The sequence below is a fragment of the Heteronotia binoei genome, chromosome 5, assembly GCF_032191835.1.
Source record: "Heteronotia binoei isolate CCM8104 ecotype False Entrance Well chromosome 5, APGP_CSIRO_Hbin_v1, whole genome shotgun sequence".
NCBI lineage: Eukaryota > Metazoa > Chordata > Lepidosauria > Squamata > Gekkonidae > Heteronotia > Heteronotia binoei.
Window position 1 is genome coordinate 22,159,433 of NC_083227.1, and position 23,332 is coordinate 22,182,764.

General features: G+C 45.6%; 2 protein-coding genes across 5 annotated transcripts in view; both read left to right on the forward strand.

Annotated features, from left to right (window-relative positions):
- Positions 1 to 5,468: 5,468 nt before the first annotated feature.
- The window catches only part of LOC132571831 (uncharacterized), a 35,318-nt gene continuing 17,454 nt past the window's right edge, over positions 5,469 to 23,332 (forward strand). Inside the window, 6 exon segments of the mRNA XM_060238624.1 lie at positions 5,469 to 5,571; positions 7,268 to 8,538; positions 18,651 to 18,780; positions 21,204 to 21,302; positions 21,395 to 21,466; positions 22,479 to 22,841. Of these exon segments, the coding sequence (XP_060094607.1) occupies positions 5,481 to 5,571; positions 7,268 to 8,538; positions 18,651 to 18,780; positions 21,204 to 21,302; positions 21,395 to 21,466; positions 22,479 to 22,841 (2,026 nt within the window). The 5' untranslated portion in view covers positions 5,469 to 5,480.
- LOC132571210 (zinc finger protein 557-like) lies at positions 15,247 to 23,279 on the forward strand. Of its 4 annotated transcripts, none has more exons than XM_060237927.1 (5): positions 15,247 to 15,347; positions 18,651 to 18,780; positions 21,204 to 21,302; positions 21,407 to 21,466; positions 22,479 to 23,279. In XM_060237927.1, exons 1-5 carry the CDS (start codon positions 15,345 to 15,347, stop codon positions 22,880 to 22,882), a joined length of 696 nt encoding a protein of 231 aa, XP_060093910.1. In that variant the 5' UTR covers positions 15,247 to 15,344; the 3' UTR covers positions 22,883 to 23,279. The 4 variants fall into 4 exon arrangements, with proteins under 4 accessions (XP_060093910.1, XP_060093912.1, XP_060093909.1 ...); XM_060237926.1 differs by having other exon boundaries at positions 15,249 to 15,347; positions 21,395 to 21,466; XM_060237929.1 differs by lacking the exon at positions 21,204 to 21,302.

Below are 23,332 nucleotides of genomic sequence, written 5' to 3' on the forward strand. Positions count from 1 at the left end.
GAAATCAACATATATTTCAGTTTGTTGAAAGCCACCTGACAGAAATCCACTGCATCTTAGGAAACAAATTTTTCCTGCATGGATGGAGAGTAAATTGGGGGGGGGGGGGAGTGTTTGAGTTACTTACAGACTCTTTGGGTAGAAAATTGGGATAGAAATATAAATAAGTATAAATGAAAATCCAATGCCCTGACTTGGTCGGCCCAGGCTAGCCCAGCCTCATCAGAGCTTGGAAACCAAGGAGGGTCAGTATTTGGATGGGAGACCAACAAGAAAGTCCAGGGTCTCTACTCAGAGGCTTGCAATGGCAAACCTTGCCAGCCTCCAGGTGGGCAAAAATAAACCTGGAAAAACCCGTGTATAACAGAATCAGAAACAAAAAGCACAATGCTCATGGTTAACACAAGCTGTATGAAATAGTTATATTAAATAAAGAAGAAGAAAGGAAGAAGAAGAAGACTGCAGATTTACACCCCACCCTTCTCTCTGAATCAGAGACTCCAAGCGGCTTACAATCTCCTATATCTTCTCCCCCCCCCAACAGACATCCTGTGAGGTGGGTGGGGGGTGAGAGGACTCTCACAGCAGCTGCCCTTTCAAGGGCAACCTCTGCCAGAGCTATGGCTAACCCAAGGCCATTCCAGCAGGTGCAACTGGGGGAATCAAGCCCAGTTCTCCCAGATAAGAGTCCGTGCACTTAACCACTACACCAGGCTGGCTCTCTATGAGAGAGATGACTCTCTATGAAAGGTATGGCTGAAAATGTCTTAAACACTACAAAAGATTCATATTCTTTGTAGCGTTTAAGACATTTTCAGTCACATCTTTCTTCATTCTTCTTTATTTAATACAATTATTTAATACAGCTTGTGTTAACGATGAGCATTGTGTTTTTTGTTCCTGAGCCTCCAGGCAGGACCTGGAGATCCCCTGGAACTACAGCTCATTTCCAGACTACAGAGATTAGTTCCCTTGGAGAAAATGGCTGCCCTAGAGGGTGGACTCTATGGGATTGTACCCCACTGAATTCCCTGTTGTCCCCAGGTTTCATCTCCATGTCTCCAGAAATTTCCCAACCTGGATTTGGCAACTCTACCCCTCCCCCCTCCCCATACCCTCCAGTGGTCAGGGAAGACCCACCAACCCTTGGGTTGCCATACATCGGCTGCAACTTGACAGGACTTTCCCCCACCAAGTATTCAAGACATGAGAATTGGGCAGGAGAAGTCCCAAAAGCAGTGATGCGGTTAGTGCATGTTGGGGCTGAAGGCAGGATGAGTTTCATCTCTTGGACTCCAGCATCTACTGATGGGAGAGTGAGGTTGTGAGATCCAGGTTGGAAAGCTGTGGGGATGGAGCCTGGGAAGGGCAGAGACCTCCGTGAGGTACAATGCCATAGCAGAGTCCACCTTCTGGAGCAGCCATCTTCTCCTGGGGAACTGATCTCTGTAGTCTGGAAGTGAGCTGTAATTCTAAGGAATCTCCAGGTTCCACCTGAAGGCTGGCTTCCCTACTATAAACTCACTAGGGCCGCCGTAGACAATCCCTCGCCTGCTAACTGGGGAGCCTGCAAAGTAGAGAAGGACGGGGTGAAGGAACAGTTGAAGACAAGAAAGATCGTGAAGAAAGCCAGACAGGAAGCTAATGGGGAAGAAACCTTTTAATGCCTAAATAGGGTTCCCAGGTTCCCCCTAGCCACCAGCAGGGGATGGGGGTGGGTAGGTTTGCCAGATCCAGGTTGGGAAACTGCTGGAGGTTTTGGGGATGGAGCCTGGAAAGAACGGGGACCTCAATGAGGTGCAATGCCCTAGAGCAGGGGTGGCCAAACTGTGGCTTGGGAGCCACATGTGCCTCTCTCACACATATTGTGTGGCTCTTGAAGCCCCCACCACCCTATCAGCCAGCTTGGAGAAGGCATTTGTCGCTTTAAATAATTTCTGCAAGTCAAGCCACCTGGTGGCTTGGAGAATGCATTTAAAGTTGCTTTCTTTCCACCTCTCCTCCCCTCTTCCCTCCCCCATCTATTTTCCTTCCCTCCCTCCCTGTCTTGCAGTTCTCAAACATCCAACCTTCATGTCTTGCAGCATCCCATTTTCTCTAGGGGACCCACCTAGGGTTGCCAAGTCCAATTTAAGAAATATCTGGGGACTTTGGGGGTGGAGTCAGGAGACATTGGGGGTGGAGCCAAGATCAAGGCTGTGACAAGCATAATTGAACACCAAAGGGAGTTCTGGCCATCACATTTAAAGGGACGGCACACCTTTTCAATGCCTTCCTTCCATAGGAAATAATGAAGGATAGGGGCACCTTCTTTTGGGGCTCATAGAATTGAACCCCCTCGTCCAATCGTTTTGAAACTTGGGGGATATTTTGGGGAGAGGCACTAGATGCTGTATTGAAAATTTGGTGCCTCTACCTCAAAAAACACCGCTCCCCCCCGCCAGAGCCCCAGATATCCGCGGATCAATTCTCCGTTATTTTCTATGGGAATAATCTCCATAGGGAATAACAGAGTTCCCAGCAGACATTTCCCTCCCCTCCCCCCGCTTTCTGACGACCCTGAAGCGGGGAAGGGGGAGGGCCTCCAAACCGGGGGATCCCCTGCCCCCACCTGGGGATGGCAACCCTAGACCCACCTGCAGGCTGGCCTTCCTATTCCCAAATCTTCAGGTTTTATCATTGCAGGTTTTTTCTCGCCTGAGAACTACAGCTCCCAGAAACCCCTGCAAGCCCGAAAGCTGTCCACCGAGGATTTTCCTGGCATAGGCGTTTTTTCATAGAGAGGGCAGACAAGCGCATGATTCCTTCCAGGCGTGATTCCTTCCAGGATTTCGCGGGGGGTGGGGTGGGGTGGGGTGGGGGACATCTGATAAGATGGATTCTGCTTTCCCTCTTGTTCCCTGCCTGGAGGGGGAATTTGGCTTTTGTGTGTCTGCGGGAAAGGTGAGTTTCAGATCCTGTAAACTAGAGATCTTGAGCAAGAACAGAGGGAAGGGGAGAGAGAGACAGACAGACAAATACGCCTGAAATGAATGAATGAAGATTAAAGAGGAAGTGGCTGGATAGAGCACGTGTGGAAGAAGAGACAGAGGTTTGCTTGCGTTTTAAACATTCTTGAGCTGAGTTTCATGCAAGCAGCTGAAGTGTATTCCAGTGTAAACTACTAACAATAAGAGCGATCTCGCCGCCCCCGGGGTTGATTTGTTACAACTCGAAATCCCCCTGATAACCAGCCTTCAACAACACAACGGTTTTTCTGCATTCTGATTATTATACCTTCCAGGGGTTTAAGAGTTTTTCTTGTAAATCCAGACTCTCTTAAGATGCAGAAGCTTCCTTGCAATTTGAGTTACAGGCCGTCTAGAATCTAGACCAGGTGTGGCCAAACCGCAGCTGTGGCTCTTTCACCCATATTGTGTGGCTCTTGAAACCCCCACTTGACCTGTTGGCTGGCCTGGAGAAAGCATTTGTCTCTTTAAATCACTTCTCCAAGCCAAGCCAGCTGGTGGCTCGGAGAATGCATTTAAAGTTGCTTTCATTCCACCACTCCTCTCCATCTATATCCTTCCTTCCTTGTGGCTCTCAGACATCTGATGTTCGTGTCTTCCAGTATAGCGGGCCTGAAATAAGTAATATAAAAGTGTGTGGGCCTGGAATAAATTAATATCAATGTCTGTGAACTAGTTCTGTGGGAAAGGGGGAGTTGCCCTCTCCCCCACTTGAGAACAGCAGTAGATTCAGCTAGAAGAGGAACTAAACTTGCTGAAGGTAGCTGGCGTAAGCAGTTAAGTAAACGCCCTTAGGAAAATGTCTTAAGAACAAGTCAAAAGACTGGATTACTCGAGACTGGATTACTGTAATGCTCTCTACATGGGGCTGCCCTTGTCCCAAATCCGGCGACTCCAACTAGTGCAAAATGCTGCAGCCAGGCTGTTTATGGGAGTTCCTTTACGGGAACACATTCAGCCTGTGCTGAAAGCACTGCACTGGCTACCGATATTGTACCAGATTCGCTTCAAGGTGCTGGTTATTACCTTTAAAGCCCTATATGGCCAGGGTCCTGCATACCTTAGGGACCGCCTTTCCCTGCACATGCCCCAGCGAGCACTTCGGTCCAGGCCTCAAAACCTGTTGACAGTTCCCAGCATGAGATAAGCGAAGCTCAAAACAACGAGAGCGGCAGGGCCTTTTCCGTTGCTCCCCTAGCTGGTGGAATGAGTTGCCGGAGGAGGTTAGGGCCCTGCGAGAGCTCTTACAGTTCCGCAGGGCCTGCCAAATGGCACTCTTCCGCCAGGCATTTACATGAATGGTAACATCTGCAGCAATGGGACTGGCCCATAAGAACACCACCAGTGGCCTACGTCACTGCGCCATGGCGATCCTCAGACCTCTGAGCCTAGCTAACCACCAGAATCTAAATCGCTGCCTGAAATGATGATAGTAGCACATGCAATTGTTTTAAATTGTTTTAATGTTTTATGTTTTTATTGTTTATTATATCGGTCACACTAATGTGGTTGTGTCGACCCTTGGTTTGTGAGCCGCCCTGAGCCTGCCTTTGGTGGGGAGGGCAGGATATAAATGAAATAAATAAATAAATAAATAAAATAAAAGTGCAAAACATGTTTATGATGAAAGATATTGCTTCAAATATGCCAGTGATGATACAGCCATATATGGAATATGCTATGCAGCCCCTCCTTATTCCTGTTGTAATGTGACGCTCATAATGATGTATGGGAAATGCGATTGTCTTTAACTGTAATGCTCTTGTCATTTATTGTAATCAGTTATCTGGAGTATAAAACCTGCAACCCTCTTTGGATCGGGGCTCTCCGATCATTCAGGACGCTAGTCCTCTTGAGACACCGTGCACGTTAAATAAACTTTGGCTGTTTTCCTGACTCGCCTGTGGCCTGGTCTCTGCCTAAATACCAAAAGGGCAGGGTCTCTTGCTACAGCAGCTCTCAAACATCTGAGGTTTATTATACGTGGCTCTTACGTTAAGCAAGTTTGGCCACCCCTGATCTAGACTCTAGATAGCAGTCTTTGAAAAACGCAGGGAATAGTTAGAAACGTCTAAGAAGAGGCAGGTTTGTGTTGGTCTCCACACAGCATCTTTCTTCACACCCCCTCAAAGGATACCCTTCAAAGGATCAAGGTCTGGTCTTAGGTTGATTTAAAAAAATAGCAGGAAAGACATGGTGATCCAGCTAATGTTTCCTGAACAGAAGAAAAGTTTCAGAGTAGCACAGAACTCCTCTTCGGACATAAGCAGCATTGCATGAAAATTCTATTTCCATGTATTTCTAAGGTGAAACTCAGCAGATAATATTTATTTTCAGAGAGTGAAAAAAACATATTTAATGTTTGTTGCTATTATTTGGTCTGCTTCCATTTCTATCCAGTTACTGGTCTAGGGGATTCTGTCTTTTTCACTAAATGATCAGCAGCTATAGAAAGAGGTGGCTGTGTTCTTCATGGATGAGGAATGGGCTCTGCTGGATCCGGACCAACAAGCTCTGTACTGGGAAGTCATGCAGGAGAATTACGAGACTGTGGCCTTTCTCGGTAAGGATCTTTCCACTTTTATCATGACTGGGGAAGAGAAAGGAAGGGAGAGTAACTTCTTGGGTTCCTCTGATTTCTGGACAAGGTTTCATCTGTCACAGAGCAAGTCATACAACTTCCCTATCTCCACGTGTTTTGTGTGACTCCAAATGAATGCACTAAATCAAGTCAAGTCAACTTGTGTTCCGAGAAGAAATCTGTCAGCAGAGAAGGCTGTGGTTGGAAGAGATGGATCATGCCCTAAGTCAGGGGTGGCCAAACTGCGGCTCGGAAGCCACATGTGGCTCTTATACACATATTCTCTCTCTCTTAGAAGAAGAAGAAATTGGATTTATACCCCACACTTCACCCTGAATCTCAGAGCAGTTTGCAATCTCCTTTACCTTCCTCCCTCCCTCACAACAGACGCCCTGTGAGGCGGGGCTGAGAGAGCTCTCCCAGAAGCTGCCCTTTCAAGGACCAGTCCTGTGAGAGCTGTGGCTGACCCAAGGCCATTTCAGCAGCTGCAAGTGGAGGAGTGGGGAATCAAACCCGGTTCTCCCAGATAAGAATCTGCGCACTTAATCGAAGCCCTCACTGTCCCCACAGGGTGTCTGTTGTGGGGGAAGAAGATAAAGGAGGTTGTAAGCCACTCTGAGATTCAGAGTGAAGGGTGGGATATAAATCTGCGATCTTCTTGTTCTGTGTCATAGTTGCACCCACCACACTTTATCAGAATTCCAACGGTTCCCCACAGGATCAAAGAGGTTGGGGACTTTTGACTTAGAAAGCAGGGCTTTTTTTTGTATCAGGAACTTCTTTGAATATTAGGCTACACCCGCCCCCTCCCCCCAATGTAACGAATCCTCCAAGAGCTTACAGGGCTCTTCTTACAGGCCCTACTGTAAGCTCTTGGGTGATTGGCTACATTGGGGGGGGGGGTGTACATTAATATTCAAAGGAGTTTCTGCTACAAAAAAAGAAGGTCTACTAACTTTCTACCTCTAGCAGTCTAGACCAGGGGTGTCAAACTCATTTGTTATGAGGGCCAATCTGACATAAGTGACACCTTGTCGGGCTGTGCCATGTATGTCCTACAATGTAATGCCCAGTAGTGGAGATATAAACTTTACAACAGATACAAACAACAGATGCAATTGAAGTTTTTGTAAACACTTAAAACATGCTTAAAAGTTTAGCTCTCTTGCAATATGTTGTTTATTTAACAGTCTCTGATAACTGATGCTCTTGCATCAAAATCTGGAAACCATGTCTCTGCTGTAGCAATCTTGAGTATGCTGTTCAGATGTTGTTCAGATGTGTTTCTGTAAGTTGCAAACCTACTTTTGATTTATTGACATTCATTCCAGAAATCTTATGGTCAGTGCTTTGAGCCTAAGACCCAGAGGAAAGCATGAAATGGCTGGGCATTGTGAGTTTTTGTACACAAGTTGTTTCATGGGCTGGTCAGCCAATGGAGAAAACAGCGGCTTTGCTCTGTAGCTTAATTGAGCAAGCCTGGCAAAGAAAGCTGTGATGCCAAGGGAAGCAAGAGAGAGGGAGAAGGAAGCAGACAACAGTGAGTTGCTCGCAGGCCTGATAGGAGCCTGATCCAACCCATGAGCTGCATGTTTGACACCCCTGATCTAGACTGTGTGTGGTATATTCATTCTCGCTTTTTGAATGGCCTATATCTCAGTTCTCTTTATTTCTGCAGCTGGCTGGCTAGAGGATTCCCAAGGAGGGGAGCCTTCTTTAGGAAACACAGATCATTTGCAGCTGAACCGGATAATGTGGGGGAAAAACGAAGTCAGCTTCTTCAGAGTCGAAGACCAGAGGTATTTCTCCAAGCATGACCTATTAGAGAACAGAGGGGCAATCTCCATTCCTTTTGGAGGAGGCTTCTTCAACTTCTCTGAGTTTGCAGTCCAGCAGAGCTTTCCAGAAAAGAACCATGAGATCTCAAAGAACTTTGGGGCGAGTCTGAACCAGAGCTCCCAGATTGGGGCACCAGAGAAAGGCCCAACTGTTGAAAAACCGTATCAGTGTAGCGAATGTGGGAAGTGCTTTGGGAAGCGGTCCATCCTGAACACGCACGAGAGAACACACACGGGAGAGAAACCATACAGATGCTCATATTGTGATATGAGGTTTCGCCAGAACTCCCATCTTCAGTTGCATGAAAGGACCCATACTGGCGAGAAGCCCTACAAATGCCTGTTGTGCGAGAAGAGTTACAACCAGCGTTCAAGCCTCATCATCCACGAGGGAAGCCACACAGGAGAGAAACCTTATGCTTGTTCAGAGTGTGGGAAGCGTTTGAGCCAGAAGAGCACCCTCATCCTGCACGAGAAGAGCCATCGGGGTGAGAAACCCTACAAATGCCTTGAATGTGGGAAGGGGTTCAGTTTAAGTGCAGACCTCATAAGGCACCAGATTATCCACACGGGAGAGAAACCGTACTCTTGCTCTGAGTGCACAAAAAGCTTCAGCCAGAAGTCTCACCTCATGGCTCATATCCGGATCCACACAGGTGAGAAGCCACAGAAATGTCTGGAGTGCGGGAAAGGTTTCAATTGGAGCTCGGAGCTGATTGCCCACAAGCGGATTCACACAGGTGAGAAGCCATACCAGTGTATGTACTGTGAGAAGAGCTTCAGTGTCCGCTCAAGTCTTAATAAACACAAGCGAACCCACACAGGAGAAAAACCACACATTTGCCTCCAGTGTGGGAAGGGTTTCATCCAGCGGTCCAGTCTGATAGCACACGAGAAGTCCCACACAGGCGAGAGACCTTATAAGTGCTTAAATTGTGGGAAGTGCTACCAGGAGAGATCCCAGCTCGTTGCTCATGAGCGAATGCACACTATCGAAAAGCCGTATGTTTGTCCCGAGTGTGGGAGCTGCTTCAAGGCTAAATTGGCCCTCATTCGCCATCAGCGTAGCCACCCAGGGCTAAAGTCTTTATATGTACCAAATGCTGGAAGGTTTTCTCATTGAGCACAGAGAATCCAGAAAAAATGTCCCCGTGGTGGAACCGGCTCTGTTCTATCCTGCCCTCCAAGGTTTTCCCAACACCTAGAGAGAGAAAAAACAGAATGGATAAAAGGAAATATTTCTTCACCCACTTCACTGCCACAGGAGTTGGTAGCAACTACAAGCATAGACAGCCTCAAGAGAGGATTGCATAAACATATGGAGCATAGGTCCATCAGTGGATATTAGCCACAGGGTATAGATGGAACTCTCTGTCTGGAGCAGTGATGCACTGTATTCTTGGTGCTTGAGGGGGGGGCAACAGTGGGAGAGCCCTGGCCCCACTGATGGAACTGCTGATGGCATCTGGGGGTTTTTTGGCCACTTTGTGACACAGAGTGTTGGACTGGATGGACCATTGGCCTGATCCATTGGCCTGATCCAACATGGCTTCTCTTATGTTCTTATGTTCTAGAGAGGCTTTTCTCTCTCTCTGGTAAACTACTGCCGCCACCTGACCTTTGTAGGAATTCCCCACTGGGAAGGTCAGGACTCTCAGCTTCCCTTCTGAGACTTACCTCCGTGTCTCCCACTGTCCAGCACTTTGTCACCATGGGGACTGCTTACTGCTTTGTGTGCCCATGGGGAAATAGCCACTTGCCAAGTGACTGCCTTCCCTCTGGTGCTCCTTTTAAAATAGAGTGTCCAAGACAGTAGATGCCCATGTGGTACAGAAAACCACTACCATCATCAAAAGTTCTGAGGTATTTTTAAAAAAAATGTTCACAAGCATATTTTTAGCACCAAACTGAGCAAGGGATTCAAAAGAAAGAGGTACAACACAATTCCTCTGTTCCTCTCTCTATACATGCCCTATCAGTTGTTAAAATATAGGACAGGCTCCTTAGCTTAGAAAGTTACTGATCTCTACAGATTGTCCTTTACCTCAGAGCTTCCTTCAGCTCCTCAGGACAGCACATGGTTAAAGGCTGCCTCTTCCAGACCCCTCAGTGAAGAGTTCTTCCTGCTTTGATGAACTCAGCACCAAAAAGAGAACTGCCTCCTTGCTTCCCTGAGTTTTTATTACTTCTCCTTTTCCCACCCACTGAACAGGAATTCTTCCTGAAGTCTCTCTAGTATTTAATTCCTTCAAATCTCTGTTTCCTGCTTGGAGGGGTGGGGGGAGCCTGACCATCCCATTGTCTATAGACCTATTAGCATTTATATGAAGGTGGGCTGAGGTAAGTCTGGAAAGCAACTGAACTGACTTCCTCCCTTTCCTACCTGTTCTCAGCCCAGAGAGGGGGAAAATACTTTTAAAATTTAAGAGTACAGGTTTTGTTCATTTCAAACCTACTAAAAATGTATTTATTCACAGTCCTGAGCATGTGAATCATGATACTGGACCTTGTAGGACTATCCAGAGGCAGAGAAAGAAGAGAAAAATGGAATAAAAATATAGAAAACTGCTTCTCCAAACAAAGCTTGCATTAAATGAGAAACTAGCATAAAGGAAATGAGGCCCAGCTGATGTCAGACTTCTTTTGTTAAGATGGGTAGCTGTGTTAGTCTGTTTGTAGCAGCCTTCCATCTTTCCGAGGTCGGTAAAATGAATACCCAGCTTGCTGGGGGGGGGGGAGTGTAGATGACTGGGGAAGGCAATGGCAAACCACCCCGTAAAAAGTCTGCCATGAAATTGTTGCAATGCGACATCACCCCAGAGTCAGAAACGTCTGGTGCTTGCACAGGGGACTACCTTTACCTTTAGCAGTAGAAAAGAGTAACAGTCCAGTAGCACCATAAAGACAAACACATTTGCGGTGGAGTATGAACTTTTGTGAATCACTGTTCACTTCTTCATATTGGTCTGAAGTAGTGAGCAAAAGCTTATACCATTAGAGTTTGTAGAGTCTTTCGGGATCAAGTGCCGTGTTCTACTGGAGAAAGTTTTCCTTCCAGACGTTTCGTTCTCAGCTGCGGAGAACATCCTCAGTGGCGTTGCAGCCGGAGCAGGCGCTCAGACCTTGGCTGCGGGTCTGAGCGCCTGCTCCGGCTGCAACGCCACTGAGGATGTTCTCCGCAGCTGAGAACGAAACGTCTGGAAGGAAACTTTCTCCAGTAGAACACGGCACTTGATCCCGAAAGACTCTACAAACCCTAATGATGTTACCAGCCGTGAAAACCTGAAATCTTTGATAAAAGCTTATACCCTTTTTGTTAATCTTTAAGGTGTTCCTGGACTAGGGTTGCCAAGTCCAATTCAAAAAATATCTAGGGACTTTGGGGGTGGAGCCAGGAGCAAGGGTGTGACAAGCATCACTGAACTCCAAAGGGAGTTCTGGCCATCACATTTAAAGGGACCGCACACCTTTTAAATGCCTTCCTTCTATAGGAAATAATGAGGGATAGGAGCACCTTCTTTGGGGGCTCATAGAATTGGTCCCCCCAGTCCAATCTTTTTGAAACTTGGAGGGTATTCTGGGGAGAGGCACTGGATGCTATGCTGAAAATTTGGTGCCTCTACCTCAAAAAACAGCCCCTCAGAGCCCCAGATACCCGTGGATCGATTCTCCATGATTTTCTATGGGAATAAGTCTCCATAGGGAATAACTGAGTGCCCAGCAGACAATTCCCTTCCCTTCCCTTCCCCCGCTTTCTGATGACCCTGAAGCAGGGGGAAGGCCTCCAAACTGGGGGATCCCCTGCCCCCAGCTGGGGATTGGCAACCCTGTCCTGGACTCTTGCTCTTTTCTTCTTTTTTGTTAAGGAGACTGCAGCTGTAGCACCCTAGGCAGCAACTACTTTTGAGAGGGCAACAAGGATTGTCTTCAGTCCTTGAAGGCCCAGACTATTCTGATCTCAGAAGCTAAGCAGGGTCAGCTGTGATTAGTACTTGGAGGGGAGACCACCAAGGAAGTCCAGGGTTGCAATGCAGAGGGAGGCAATAGCAAACCATCTCTATTCATGTCTTGCCTTGAAAACCCTGTGGGGTCAGCTGTGGCTTCACCACAAAGCAAGAAAAAAGAGGATATGAGCAGAGCCCCCCCTCCACCGCTGTCAACTGCTTTTTATGAGCATTTTCAGACTAGGTGGATAACCAGGTTTCACCCCTGGCACGGGATGTGTGTGTCACATGATAACAGGTTTCACCTCAGTAACTATATTGGGTTAAAATTTGGCGTTCAGACTATGCAGCATTCGAACCGTGGTTTTTAAAATCCCTCTCTGTTCCTACTTTTCTTTGTCTCTTAGCCCTCTTTGGAGACGTAAAATTTCTGAGAATTTTGAAACTGGGGGAGGGGGTGTTTTTAAAATGTCCCCTTCCCCCGAAACAAATAGAATTTTTTCTTTGGAACTGAAATATATGTAATACTTTCCCGTTAAATCTAAGTGTATTCTTTCACTGATTGAACATAAAATCTATCATATGTAACTTAGCATATAAAATTGTAACATTTGACATATTTATGGGATTCAAAGTCTTTCTTTTCTGTAAGAAAAAAAAATGCAGGTTTACCCCTGGGAAAGAGCTGCAAACTGCTCTGCCCTATGGTACCATATAACATATATCTTTAATTTTTGCCATTTGAGAGGTAGGATAAATACCATTTGAAGGTAGAAAAATTCTGTGGTAAACAAAAGACAGGCAGGCATCTGCTCTATTTGAGCAGATTTGCTCATAGAGTTAGAATTGGCAGGACTGATAGAATATGTCTGGCTATTGAACTAAATCTTTACATTGGAAACACTGTAATCTTCAATAATCAAGCACATTAGAGCATTGTTACTAGAATTATTTATATTGAAACAAAATCTTGAAAACATTGTGTATGTCTACTGCATAAGAGCTTTTTCCCTTATTGCTCCTCATTCCCCAATTTTTCTGTTGGAAAAAAAATGGAAGAAATCCTCAAATGTGTTCATGTTCCTCATTTTGAGCATGGAAAGCCTTGCCTTAAGGGAAAAAAATCCCTTTGAGTTTCTTTTCAGTGCTTCCCCCAATTTTTTGATGTTTCCACTGGGAAAAATGGAAAGAAAGCCCTCAGAACAAGATGGAATAAAAACATTCCCACCCCTTTTCCCCCCTGAGCCCTCACAACTCTTTTAGGATAGCAGAAAGTAAGTGTGTGGTAGTTTCTTAGCTACAACCTACCACTGACCATTCCCAGTATCTTGTTGCCTAGCAACAGGCCTGTGTGATAAGTGCTTCCTCCATCTTTGCCAATAAAGACAAAATTTCAGGTCTCCAGGAGGATATGCTTGAAAGATTCGAGGCTAGCGAAACAAGGCCTGTCAGGGTTAGGAGGCCCATTGTATCCCCACCTTGGCCTGAATATTCATTTCTGCAATGTGGTGGAGGCAGACGGAGGGGCACTTGAGTGGCCAAGCAGGATCTCTGTGGGGGGTGCTGGTTTGGTCCACGTGCCCCCCCCCCCTTAGTTGGTGGACTATTTATGTAACCTAAGGCTTTTTAAAAAAAATGAATTCTACACTATGGAATAAGCTATGAAGGAACTTTGGCTGGCAGGGATGTGCTTGAGGTAAACACACAGCTGGCCAGAATCAACGATTGGGGCTCCAATATGGCTGAAAGCCAAAGTGAGATTTACCAATGTGTGACATAAGTTCAATTCCATGCTGATGATGGAAGGAGGAAATTAAAGGCCTTTTGGGGAAGGGGTAAAAGTTGGCCTTGATGGGCTGGTACTGGGCTTTTCTTTTCTTTTTTTTGTAGCAGGAACTCCTTTGCATATTAGGCCACACACCCCTGATGTAGGCAGTGCTGCAAAAGCTTACAGTAGGCCCTGTACTAAGAACCCTGTAAGGCAGAAATGATCTCTTGTTATCTGGTGAGCAGTTGTAATTCCAAGAGATCTCCAGCCACCACCTGGAGGTTGACAACCCTATCTTCTGCATTGGTAAGAGGTGGATTCTGTTATTGGCCTTGTCTTGGCCTCTAGATGTTTTCAGTTATTTCCTTGATGAGAAGAACAGGAGTTGTGTCCCCCCCCTCCCCCTTTCCGTTTGATCTTGCTTAGTTTGGGTTGGTTGGGAGGGTGAATTTCTAGCCCAGGCAGAGAGATTGGTTCTAGATGTCCCTCCTTGCTCATTGCTACCGCTTGCCTTTCAAATCTGTTGAAAAGGGGGCAAAGAGAAAAACATCAAAAGGAAAAACAGAGAGGGATCAAAGACTAAGAAGAAACAAACGAGGGTGTGATCAAGGAAACCAGGAGAAATAAGATGATGGATGTTGCTACTGTTGTTGTCTCCATGGTAACCTGGCAGCCTGGACAGGATCAAGGGGCTGGTTTTCTGTCTGGGAGCCTGCAAAAGCAATTCCTTTCTAAATCTTTATCCTGCTGTCTCTGTAGTGTCTGAGCAATCATTGATGGTTTTGTTATTGGCCCAGTTTAATTTAATAATATTTATTTACTTACTTATGCACCGACCTTTTTCCACAGTGATGTTGCAAAAACATTACATCGTTCTCCTGTCCTCCATTGCAGCCTCACAACAGCCTTTTGAGGTAGGTTAGGCTGAGAGTGTCCAGCTGACCCAAGGTGACCCTGTGACAGAGTAGGAACTTGAACCCAGATTCCAGTCTGACACTCCAAATCCTACAGATCTCAGCAGCTAAGCAGGGTTGGTCTTGGCTAGTATTTGGAAGGGCAACCTCCAAGGAATACCAAGGTCATGACACAAGGGGCATAGGGTTGTCAAGTCCCCCGTGGCCTCCAGTACCATAAAGCTTTCCTCCCAAATTGCTAGAGCATCCAGGAAAACCATAGAGTTTTCTCGGAAGCTCCTAGACCAGCCAGCACACAATGTTGCCGGCATGATGACATCACTTACGAGTTACGTCATCATGCTGGCATGTTGGAAGGGGATCCCCCGCCGTCCCACCACAGGCTGCCCTGCCCGGGAGCTTGGCAGCTAACTTGGCAAACTAACTCTGAAATGTCTCTTGCTTTAAAAACAAGTCTAGCTCACTACCTGGAGGTGCATAATGCAGCTAGGCCTTCGGGCTACCAGACAATCTTAGGATCTCCTGGCTAGTCTATGCATAATTATTATTACACCACATGGGCTCTCTCTCTTTGTTGGGTACTGGTTTCAAGAAGTATTTATTTCATTTAGACTCTCACCTCACGTTCAGTAACTTTTAATTTAAAAATACATATACCCAATTTCTCCCTTGCTATGGTCACTGTAACAGCTGAAAACTTTGGCTAGCAGCGGGGGTGGGGTGGGTGGCGGGTAGGGTTGCCAAATCCAGGTTGGGAAACCCCTGGAGATCTGGGGCCACTGCCTGGAGAGGGCAGGGACTTCAGTGGGATACAATCCCATACAGTCCACCCCCACAAAGCATCCATCGTCTCCAGGGGAACTGATCTCTGCAGTCTGGAAAAAAGCTGTGATTCCAGGAGATCCCCAGGTCCCACCTGGAGGCTGGCATCCCTAGTTGTTTCACTGCAGACCAACGCGGATATCCTACGAAACCATCTTCATGAAGAGAACAGGAGGCTGATGGGAAAGGAAATGTTTCCATCACAGATTATCTTCAATTTTTATTATTGCTCTGTGTCTCGCGCTAAGAACTACGACTCCCACAAGCCCCTGTGAGCTTCCCAAAGGGGCCAAGATAATTAAGGTGAGGGAATAGGTTTTCCTAGAGAGGTCGGGGGAGCTCAGACACGTGGGTTGAAATACCGCTAGTGTGCCTTTCTGTCTCTTGGAGGACTTGATCGTGTTGAACAAAGAAGACCGTCGCTTTCCCCTCATTGCTGGCAGAATTTGGTTTTTGTTGGTCTGCGAGAATGGTGAGTTATAAGATTTTCTAAATAGATTTAGGGGACAAGAATGGATAGTAGAGAAGAGAGAGCAGATCAGGAAGGGGCCGGAGGGGGAGCAGGAGAAAAAAAAAAGCCTTAAATGAATTTCATGCAACCAGCTCGAGTTTATTTTTATTATTAACAGCAAGAATAATTCCTCTGTGTAGTTCTTTACACTCAAAATCCAACCGTGCCTTTTAAAATAAGTTTATTTTTTCCCCTCTTCCTTTTTGAACAGTTTATTATTTTCTTGAAGCCTGAATCTCTTGAGATCTTAGGTTTCTTAGAACCTGACTGTAAATACTCGCCTCACTGTAAATAACCTGATTAACAATTGCTGAACAAGGAAGGGAGCTTCAGACTAGGGTTGCCAATCCCCAGGTGGGGGCAGGGGATCCCCCGATTTGGAGGCCCTCCCCCCGCTTCAGGGTCATCAGAAAGCGGGGGGGGGGGAGGGGAGGGAAATGTCTGCTGGGAACTCTGTTATTCCCTATGGAGATTTATTCCCATAGAAAATCATGGAGACTTGATCTGTGAGTATCCGGGGCTCTGGGGGGGCTGTTTTTTGGGGTAGAGGCACCAAATTTTCAGTATAGCATCTAGTGCCTCTCCCCAAAATACCCCCCAAGTTTCAAAAAGATTGGACCAAGAGGTCCAATTCTATGAGCCCTAAAAGAAGGTGCCTCTATCCTTCATTATTTCCTATGGAAGGAAGGCATTGAAAAGGTGTGCCACCCCTTTAAATGTGATGGCCAGAGTTCCCTTTGGAGTTCAATTATGCTTGTCACAGCCTTGATCTTGGCTCCACCCCTAATGTCTCCTGGCACCACCCCCAAAGTCCCCAGATATTTCTTGAATTGGACTTGGCAACCCTACTTCAGAGTAGCGCAGAACTCCAGTTCAGGCATAATTAGATTCGAGTCCAGGAGCACCTTGAAGTCCAACAAGGTTTTCAAGGCTTGAGCTTTTGAGAGTCAAAGCTCCTGTTTGATATTAAACAACAGACTCTTAAAACTCATACGCTGCAGCTTTTTGACTCTTGAGAACCAGTTTGGTGTAGTGGTTAAATTCGCTGACTCTTATCTGTGAGAATCGGGTTTGATTCCCCACTCCTCCACTTTCACCTGCTGGAATGGCCTTGGGTCAGCAATAGCTCTTGCAGAGCTGTCCTCGAAAGGGCAGTTTCTATGAGAGCTCTCTCAGCCCCACCCACCTCATAGGGTGTCTGTTGTGGTGGAGGAAGGTAAAGGAGATTGCTGAGCATTTGGGTTAGAACTGATAAAAGGAAATACTTCTTCACCCAGAGGGTGATTTAACAGGAGGAATTCACTGCCACAGGAGGTAGTGGCAGCTACAAGCATGGACATCTTCAAGAGGGAATTGGATAAGCATATGGAGCAGAGGTCCATCAGTGGCTATTAGCCACAACATATTGTTGGAGCTCTCTGTCTGGGGCAGTGATGCTCTGTATTCTTGGTGCTTGGGGGGGTCACAGTGGGAGGGCTTCTAGCCCCACTGGTGGACCTCCTGATGGCACCTGGGTTTTTTTGGCTACTGTGTGACAGAGTGTTGGACTGGATGGGCATTTGGCCTGATCCAGTGTGACTTCTGTTATGTTCTTATGAGATTGTGAGCTGCTCTGAGACTCTGATTTAGAGAGAAGGGCAGGATACAAATCCAATGTCGTCTTCTTGAAAACTCATATGCTGCTACTCTTGATGGTCTCTAAGGTGCTACTGAAATCTAACTGATCTAGTAGAAAGAGTCCAGTAGCACCTCAAAGACTAAAAAAAATTGTGGCAGGGGAGGAGGTTTTCCCATCTTCAGAATTTAGGAAGTTCTGAAGAAGTGAACGGTGCCTCACTTGATATTTGAAAACATGTACGTACACACCAAAGCTTATACCAGGAGTGTCAAAATCATTTGTTATGAGGGCCAGATCTGACCTAAAGGAGACCTTGTTGGGCCATGTCGGGCCAGGCCATCTGTGTACCTATTTAAAGACTAGGTAGCAGAGATATAAACTTTTTAAATGACACAGACAAACACAACTAAAGATTTTTAAAAAATATTTTTTAAACTTAAAACATGCTTAGGACATTAGCACTTCTTGGTCTTAAAGGTGCTTTCTTTGTATTTCTCCCATGGGATCCAGGGACCTGGGCAAAAGAAGCTCTGGCTCTTTCCCTCCCTCCCTAGGGGACCAGGAGGGGGAGGAGCCAATGGAGTAAATCGAGGTTTTGCTCTGTAGCTCCTGTGCAGTTGAGAAAGCCTTGCAAAGCAAGCTGAGATGTAGAAGGAAGCAAGAGAGAGAGAAGGAAGCAGACAAGAGCCAGTTGCTCAGGGGCCTGATAGGAGCCCTCCGGGGGCCTGATTCAGCCCCCGGGCTGCATGTTTGACACCTCTGGCTGAAACCATGCATAAAACTTCATTGGTTTCCAAAGTGCTACTGGATTCAAACAGATTTGGAGTCCAGCAGCACCTTTAAGACCAACAAGTTGTATTCAAGGTATAAGCTTTGGTGTGCACACACACTTCTTCAAATACAGTGAAATGGAAGTTACCGGTCCATACATACAGGTAGAGGGTGAGCAGTAAATTAGCATACAACATAATGGAGATGTTTAACAGATACAAGGACCACACAGGACTAACAAGCTGGGCTGCTTCTACAAAAAACCCCTGTGTGAAACAATGGTGGTGTCTGGGGTGTGGCCTAATATGCAAATAAGTCCCCGCTGGGTTTTTTCTACCACCCCCCCCCCGGGCAGATGTATCCCTAATAGTGGAGTTATGAGAGTAATTAAATGAGACCCTGCCATTACGCTCCATCTGTCTCCTCTCAAGCATGGAGGCGACCTGACAGCATCTTCTTTGAAGTGTATGCATTCCTATAGTGAAACTTGGAAGATAATCTTTTCAGGGTCTGACATTTTTTAACAAAATACTGCAATGAGTTAGGGATGCCAGTCTCCAGGTTGGACCTGGGGGTTCCCTAGAATTGCAGCTCATCTTCAGAATACTGAGATCAGTTCCCCTACAGAAAAAATGGATGCTTTGGAGGGTGGCATTGCACTCCACTGAGGTCCCTGCTGTCTCCAGGCTCTGCCCCAAATCTCGAGGAGTTTTCCAACCTGGATTTGGCAACCCTAACCCCCCCATCCTCTACTGGTGGCCAAGGGGGACCTGACAACCCCAGCTATTAGTTGACCGGTTCCATTTTCATCAGATTACTGGCCTGTGGAGTTTGTGCCTTCCTGAAAAGCTTAGGGAAATGTTTTTCTCTTTCAGGGGCCTCCTGTGTCCTTTGGGGAAGTGGCCATTTTCTTCACACGGGAAGAATGGGCACTGCTGGATTTGGCCCAGAGAGCGCTCTACTGGGAAGTCATGAAAGAGAATTTTGAAACTGTAAAGTCTCTAGGTAAGGATCTTTGCCCTTTAAGTCTCTCTCTCTCGGCTTGGCTTCGCAAACGAAGATTTAAGAAGGGTGCAATAGTCCACGTCTGCTGCAGGCTCGCTGGTGGCTGACAAGACCAATGCGAGACAGGCAGGCCCGGCCACAGCGGCTGCAGGGAAAAGTCTGGTTTAGGGTTGGTGCTGCAGCAGTGCGATTCTTCTCAGTCTCCTTTTGTCCTCAAGACCAGCTATGCGTGCGTCCTCAAAGGAAGAGACAGCCTGGTGAATGGTGTGCCTCCATGCTTTGCGATCTGAGGCTAGGTCAGACCACTGGTGATGGTTGATGCGACAGGTGCCAAGGGATTTCTTCAAGGAGTCCTTGTACCTCTTCTTTGGTGCCCCTCTATTTCGATGGCCGGTGGAGAGTTCGCCATACAGGGCAATCTTGGGAAGGCGGTGGTTTTCCATCCTAGAAATATGCCCTGCCCAGCGAATAATAATAAAAGACTCCATCCATCTCTGGCAAGCATAACACAACCAGAGCCAGTTTGGTGTAGTGGTTAAGTGTGTGGACTTTTATCTGGGAGAACCGGGTTTGATTCCCCACTTCTCCACTTGCACCTGCTAGCATGGCTGTGGGTCAGCCATAACTCTGGCAGAGGTTGTCCTCGAAAGGGCAGCTGCTGTGAGAACCCCTCGCAGCTCACAAGGGTGTCTGTTGTGGGGGAGGAAGATAAAGGAGATCGTTAGCCACTCTGAGACTCTTGATATTCAGAGTGGAGGGCGGGATATAAATCCAATATCATCTTCATCACAACAGACACCCTTGTGGCTCGTTGGTAGACCATCAGCTTTGCAATCACAAGGTCGCAGGACCAGTGCCTGGTACCTCTCGTTGAAAGGACCATGTAGCAAATGATGTGAAGAAACCTCTCCTTGAGCCTGAGAGCTGCTGCCTGTCTTAGTAGACAGTAGAAGGAAAGAGTGCCCCCTTTCCTCATCAAGCCGCATACCAAAGTGGCAGGTGCCCTGCCCACCCCCCCTACCCCCAGGAAAAGAGCATAGCAAAACTCCTTTTTATGCTTAAGATTCCCACCCTTTTTTTCATCATGGCTTATTCTGGGGGGTTTTAGCTTCCTTGTACATTTCAATGCAAAGAATATTTTTAAAATTTCCTGCTCTTTTGGTCTGTGATTTTTCAATGCATAGCGTTTCCTATTTAAAAGCAAACATCTTGATGCAAAAAAAACAGTTCTCCAGGCCCATCTCTGGAAAAAAGATTTCTGCAAGGCCTTACTCCCACCCACCATTTAAAAACAAACAAGCTAGAGGTTTTCAATTTCAAGCTGTTTTGATAACTCCCTTCTAATTCGATCTATCTTATATATTGCTATTTGTGAGACAAACAGCATTTGACCTGCAAACAGTCCTAAAAAGGTCAGGGGCTCTAGGTCACTGATTTTTACGGTGAGAAGTTGTAAATATTGTTGTACAATATATTTCAAAATGTTGCCGTGCACTCCAGGTGTTAGACTCTCATTAACAAAAACCTTACCGGAATCACAGATGTTTTTAAAGCTGCCACAGCTTGGGGGGGGGGGGGGGGAGGGTTCAAGATAAACAGAGAGAGGTGTGGAGATTAGGTTCTCACGCAATATATTTTCAGAGTCAAGCAGACCCAAATAAACATAAACATAAGCTAGCAGCATGCTCAACATTGCCAAATTACAAAAGCTTTCTGCACATTGCCCTAAACAGGAAAGCCTTATAATTCTTATTAAGGATCTCCAAATATATCCAGCTCAGAGAAATCCACTGGCATAGCTGTTAAAGTGTTGGACAGGAATCTGAGAGACCGAAATTTGAAACCACACGCTGCTAAGAAACCCTGTATATAGGCTTCTTTTGTTTTTATTTATATCCCAACCCCTCTTTGTAAAAGGACTCAGAGAGAGGTCATTATATAAACAGTTCACACTTTAGCTCTGCCTGTCAAAACAAGAGGTCTCAAGACTTCTCACAGGCCACAAGTCTGGGAAAGTGATTTCTTCTAATGGGTTTGGAACACAGCTTTTAAAAAAACAATCAAGGTAGAGCTTTTCAGTTTACATTATTGCTGTAAAACATAGTATTTTGGCTTCCAAGGTGTTCTAAAAGGTCATGTTGTTTTATAATATATTCTTTGTATAAGCAGTTCAATGACTGCCACTAACACATTGTATTAGAAAACCATCAACATAAATCTTAATAGAACTGAGTCCTTTCTGATCAGCTATATTAAGGAGGCTGAAGACCTGTCTTTAAACCTACGGTCTAAAGCTACAAGCAGGACACAGCAGCGTGGCATCCCAGCTCAATGATTATCAAGGTGAGAAATGTTGGTGGGGTTGTGTGGATGTAGAACATATGTCTGATAGACATTTAACAAGTACCTCATTCTGGTTTCAGGTTACCTCAATGATGATTTGTGTATGGAATCGCAGGAGTTAGAATCAGTAGCTATTAGGAGCATGATTGAATTGAATCAATACGCTATTAATAACATAGGTAAATAAAAATTTTAAGAGACAAACAATTTGTAAAGGTGTAAAGTTTTCTGAATTAATCTGATCTGGGTTTTTTTGTTTTTTTTTTGGCAGAGGTTATTTCAGATGAGGAAGAGCAGACACCACAACAGCCCCCCCAGGCAGTCACTGTGTTTAAGAAGCCTGGTAAGAATATTAATGAATCAGCTCTATGTTATTTTAATGGTTGGTTTTTAGAAATGCCTTGTTTGCCAAACAGATCTCACTCTGTGTGTGTGTGTGAGTGTGTCTGAGAGAGAGTCACTTTTAACAGTGATCTCTCTCTCTCTCTCTCGGCTTGACTTCGCGAACGAAGATTTAAGAAAGGTGCAGTAGTCCACGTCTGCTGCAGGCTCGCTGGTGGCTGACAAGACCAATGCGGGACAGGCAGGTCCGGCCACAAAGGTTTTAAAAAGCAATATTGCACAACTGCAAGGCTGTAGCTTTTGCATTTTATATGAAACTAATGAGAGCTGTATAGATTTTTTTAGGGGATTACTAACGTTTGAATGTTACAGTAAAAGCTTTTTAACACTTAAAGATGCTTAGTTTTATAACATTGTAATGCAGGCTTGTAGAAGGTTTTATCAACAGATTTTAGGGGTTTTTTGAATAACATTTTGACACACCTTAATACTCTGCTTCACCCAAAGGCTGATTAACATGTGGAATTCACAGCCACAGGAGGTTGTGGAGACTACAAGCATAGCCTGCTTTAAGAGAGGATTGGATGAAATATGGAGCAGAGGCTATTAGCAGCAGTGTGCGGGTGTGTATTTTGGCCACTGTGTGACACAGAGTGTTGGTGTGATCCTACACGGCTTCTCTTATGTTCTCAGGGTCAATATTTAGAATCTCTGTCATAAAGTCTATTTCAGCTGTTTCAGGTATTTTCTACAGTTGGAGCTTTCAACTTTTCCCACTGTTTGGCAAAATTATCCCTGCATCAGTTACCCTGTGTATTATCAATTGGTTACAATCCTTGTAGGGTTTTTTTTTGTGGAGTCATATTTAACAAAAATAATTTTGTTTTAAACGGCACAATCATCTTTTAAAACATTCTGTACAAGTTTAATGTACTTTTGTCCATTACAATTGCATAGTTTTACATGATCACAACATGTTTTTTGGTCTACATCTATGTATGTTTCTTTTCTAGAAAAGGTACCTGGAACATCAAAAGCGGTGATGCCATTGCAGGGCGATGGTGCACCTCAAAAGAAACGTTCTGTGTCTACCAACAGCCAGAAGGGGCCTAAGCCTAAAAAGAGAAAAACTGACAGAGCAAGAACCAATGAAGGGAACGTGATAAGCGACGACGATCAACTTAAAAAGCGGATGGAATTAATTAAATCTCTTGTCAAACTCGCTCAACAATTGAAAGAGAAAGATAATCTTATTAAGAGAGCCAAGGAGGCTTATGATGTTGTCTCCAATAAGATATCCATGGTGTTTGATAACTATGAGAGTGAATTAATTAAAAATTATGCAAAGTATCCAGCTTGTGTTGATAATGCTATACGTATGGGGGGGCTCTGCCCAACAGTGTCTCTGAAGGGGTAAGTGTCAGAACTTGTAACTTTCCTATGTATCAAGAACCTAACTGACTTCATGTTGTAACCAGATACTAACAAGAAACCCCCGGCATTAGGCCTGCAACTAACATTCCTCTGTATGCTAAGATAAACTGTGATCTCTGAAGGGTGACAGATAGCCTCTGGTCAGTGTCTGCAGGTGTCCCTTTGAAGCCAGGCCGAACAGACCTTCACAGCGGGACTCCATCCTCCCTAGCTGATAACAAGGCCTGGGAACCAGACCGTTGTCTCGGGCCGTGTGAAAGATTGTTTTATTGTTGTCACCATAACTGCATAAAATGTAACCAATGCTAGTTCTAGTTATCAGTGTTATTTTGTACGCTCAGCTTTGCAGTTCTCAATAAACGCTTATACTTTGTAACGAAGTCCTGGGCCTCGATTGAAATTCTTCAAGTTCTGACATTATAACACTGATCCC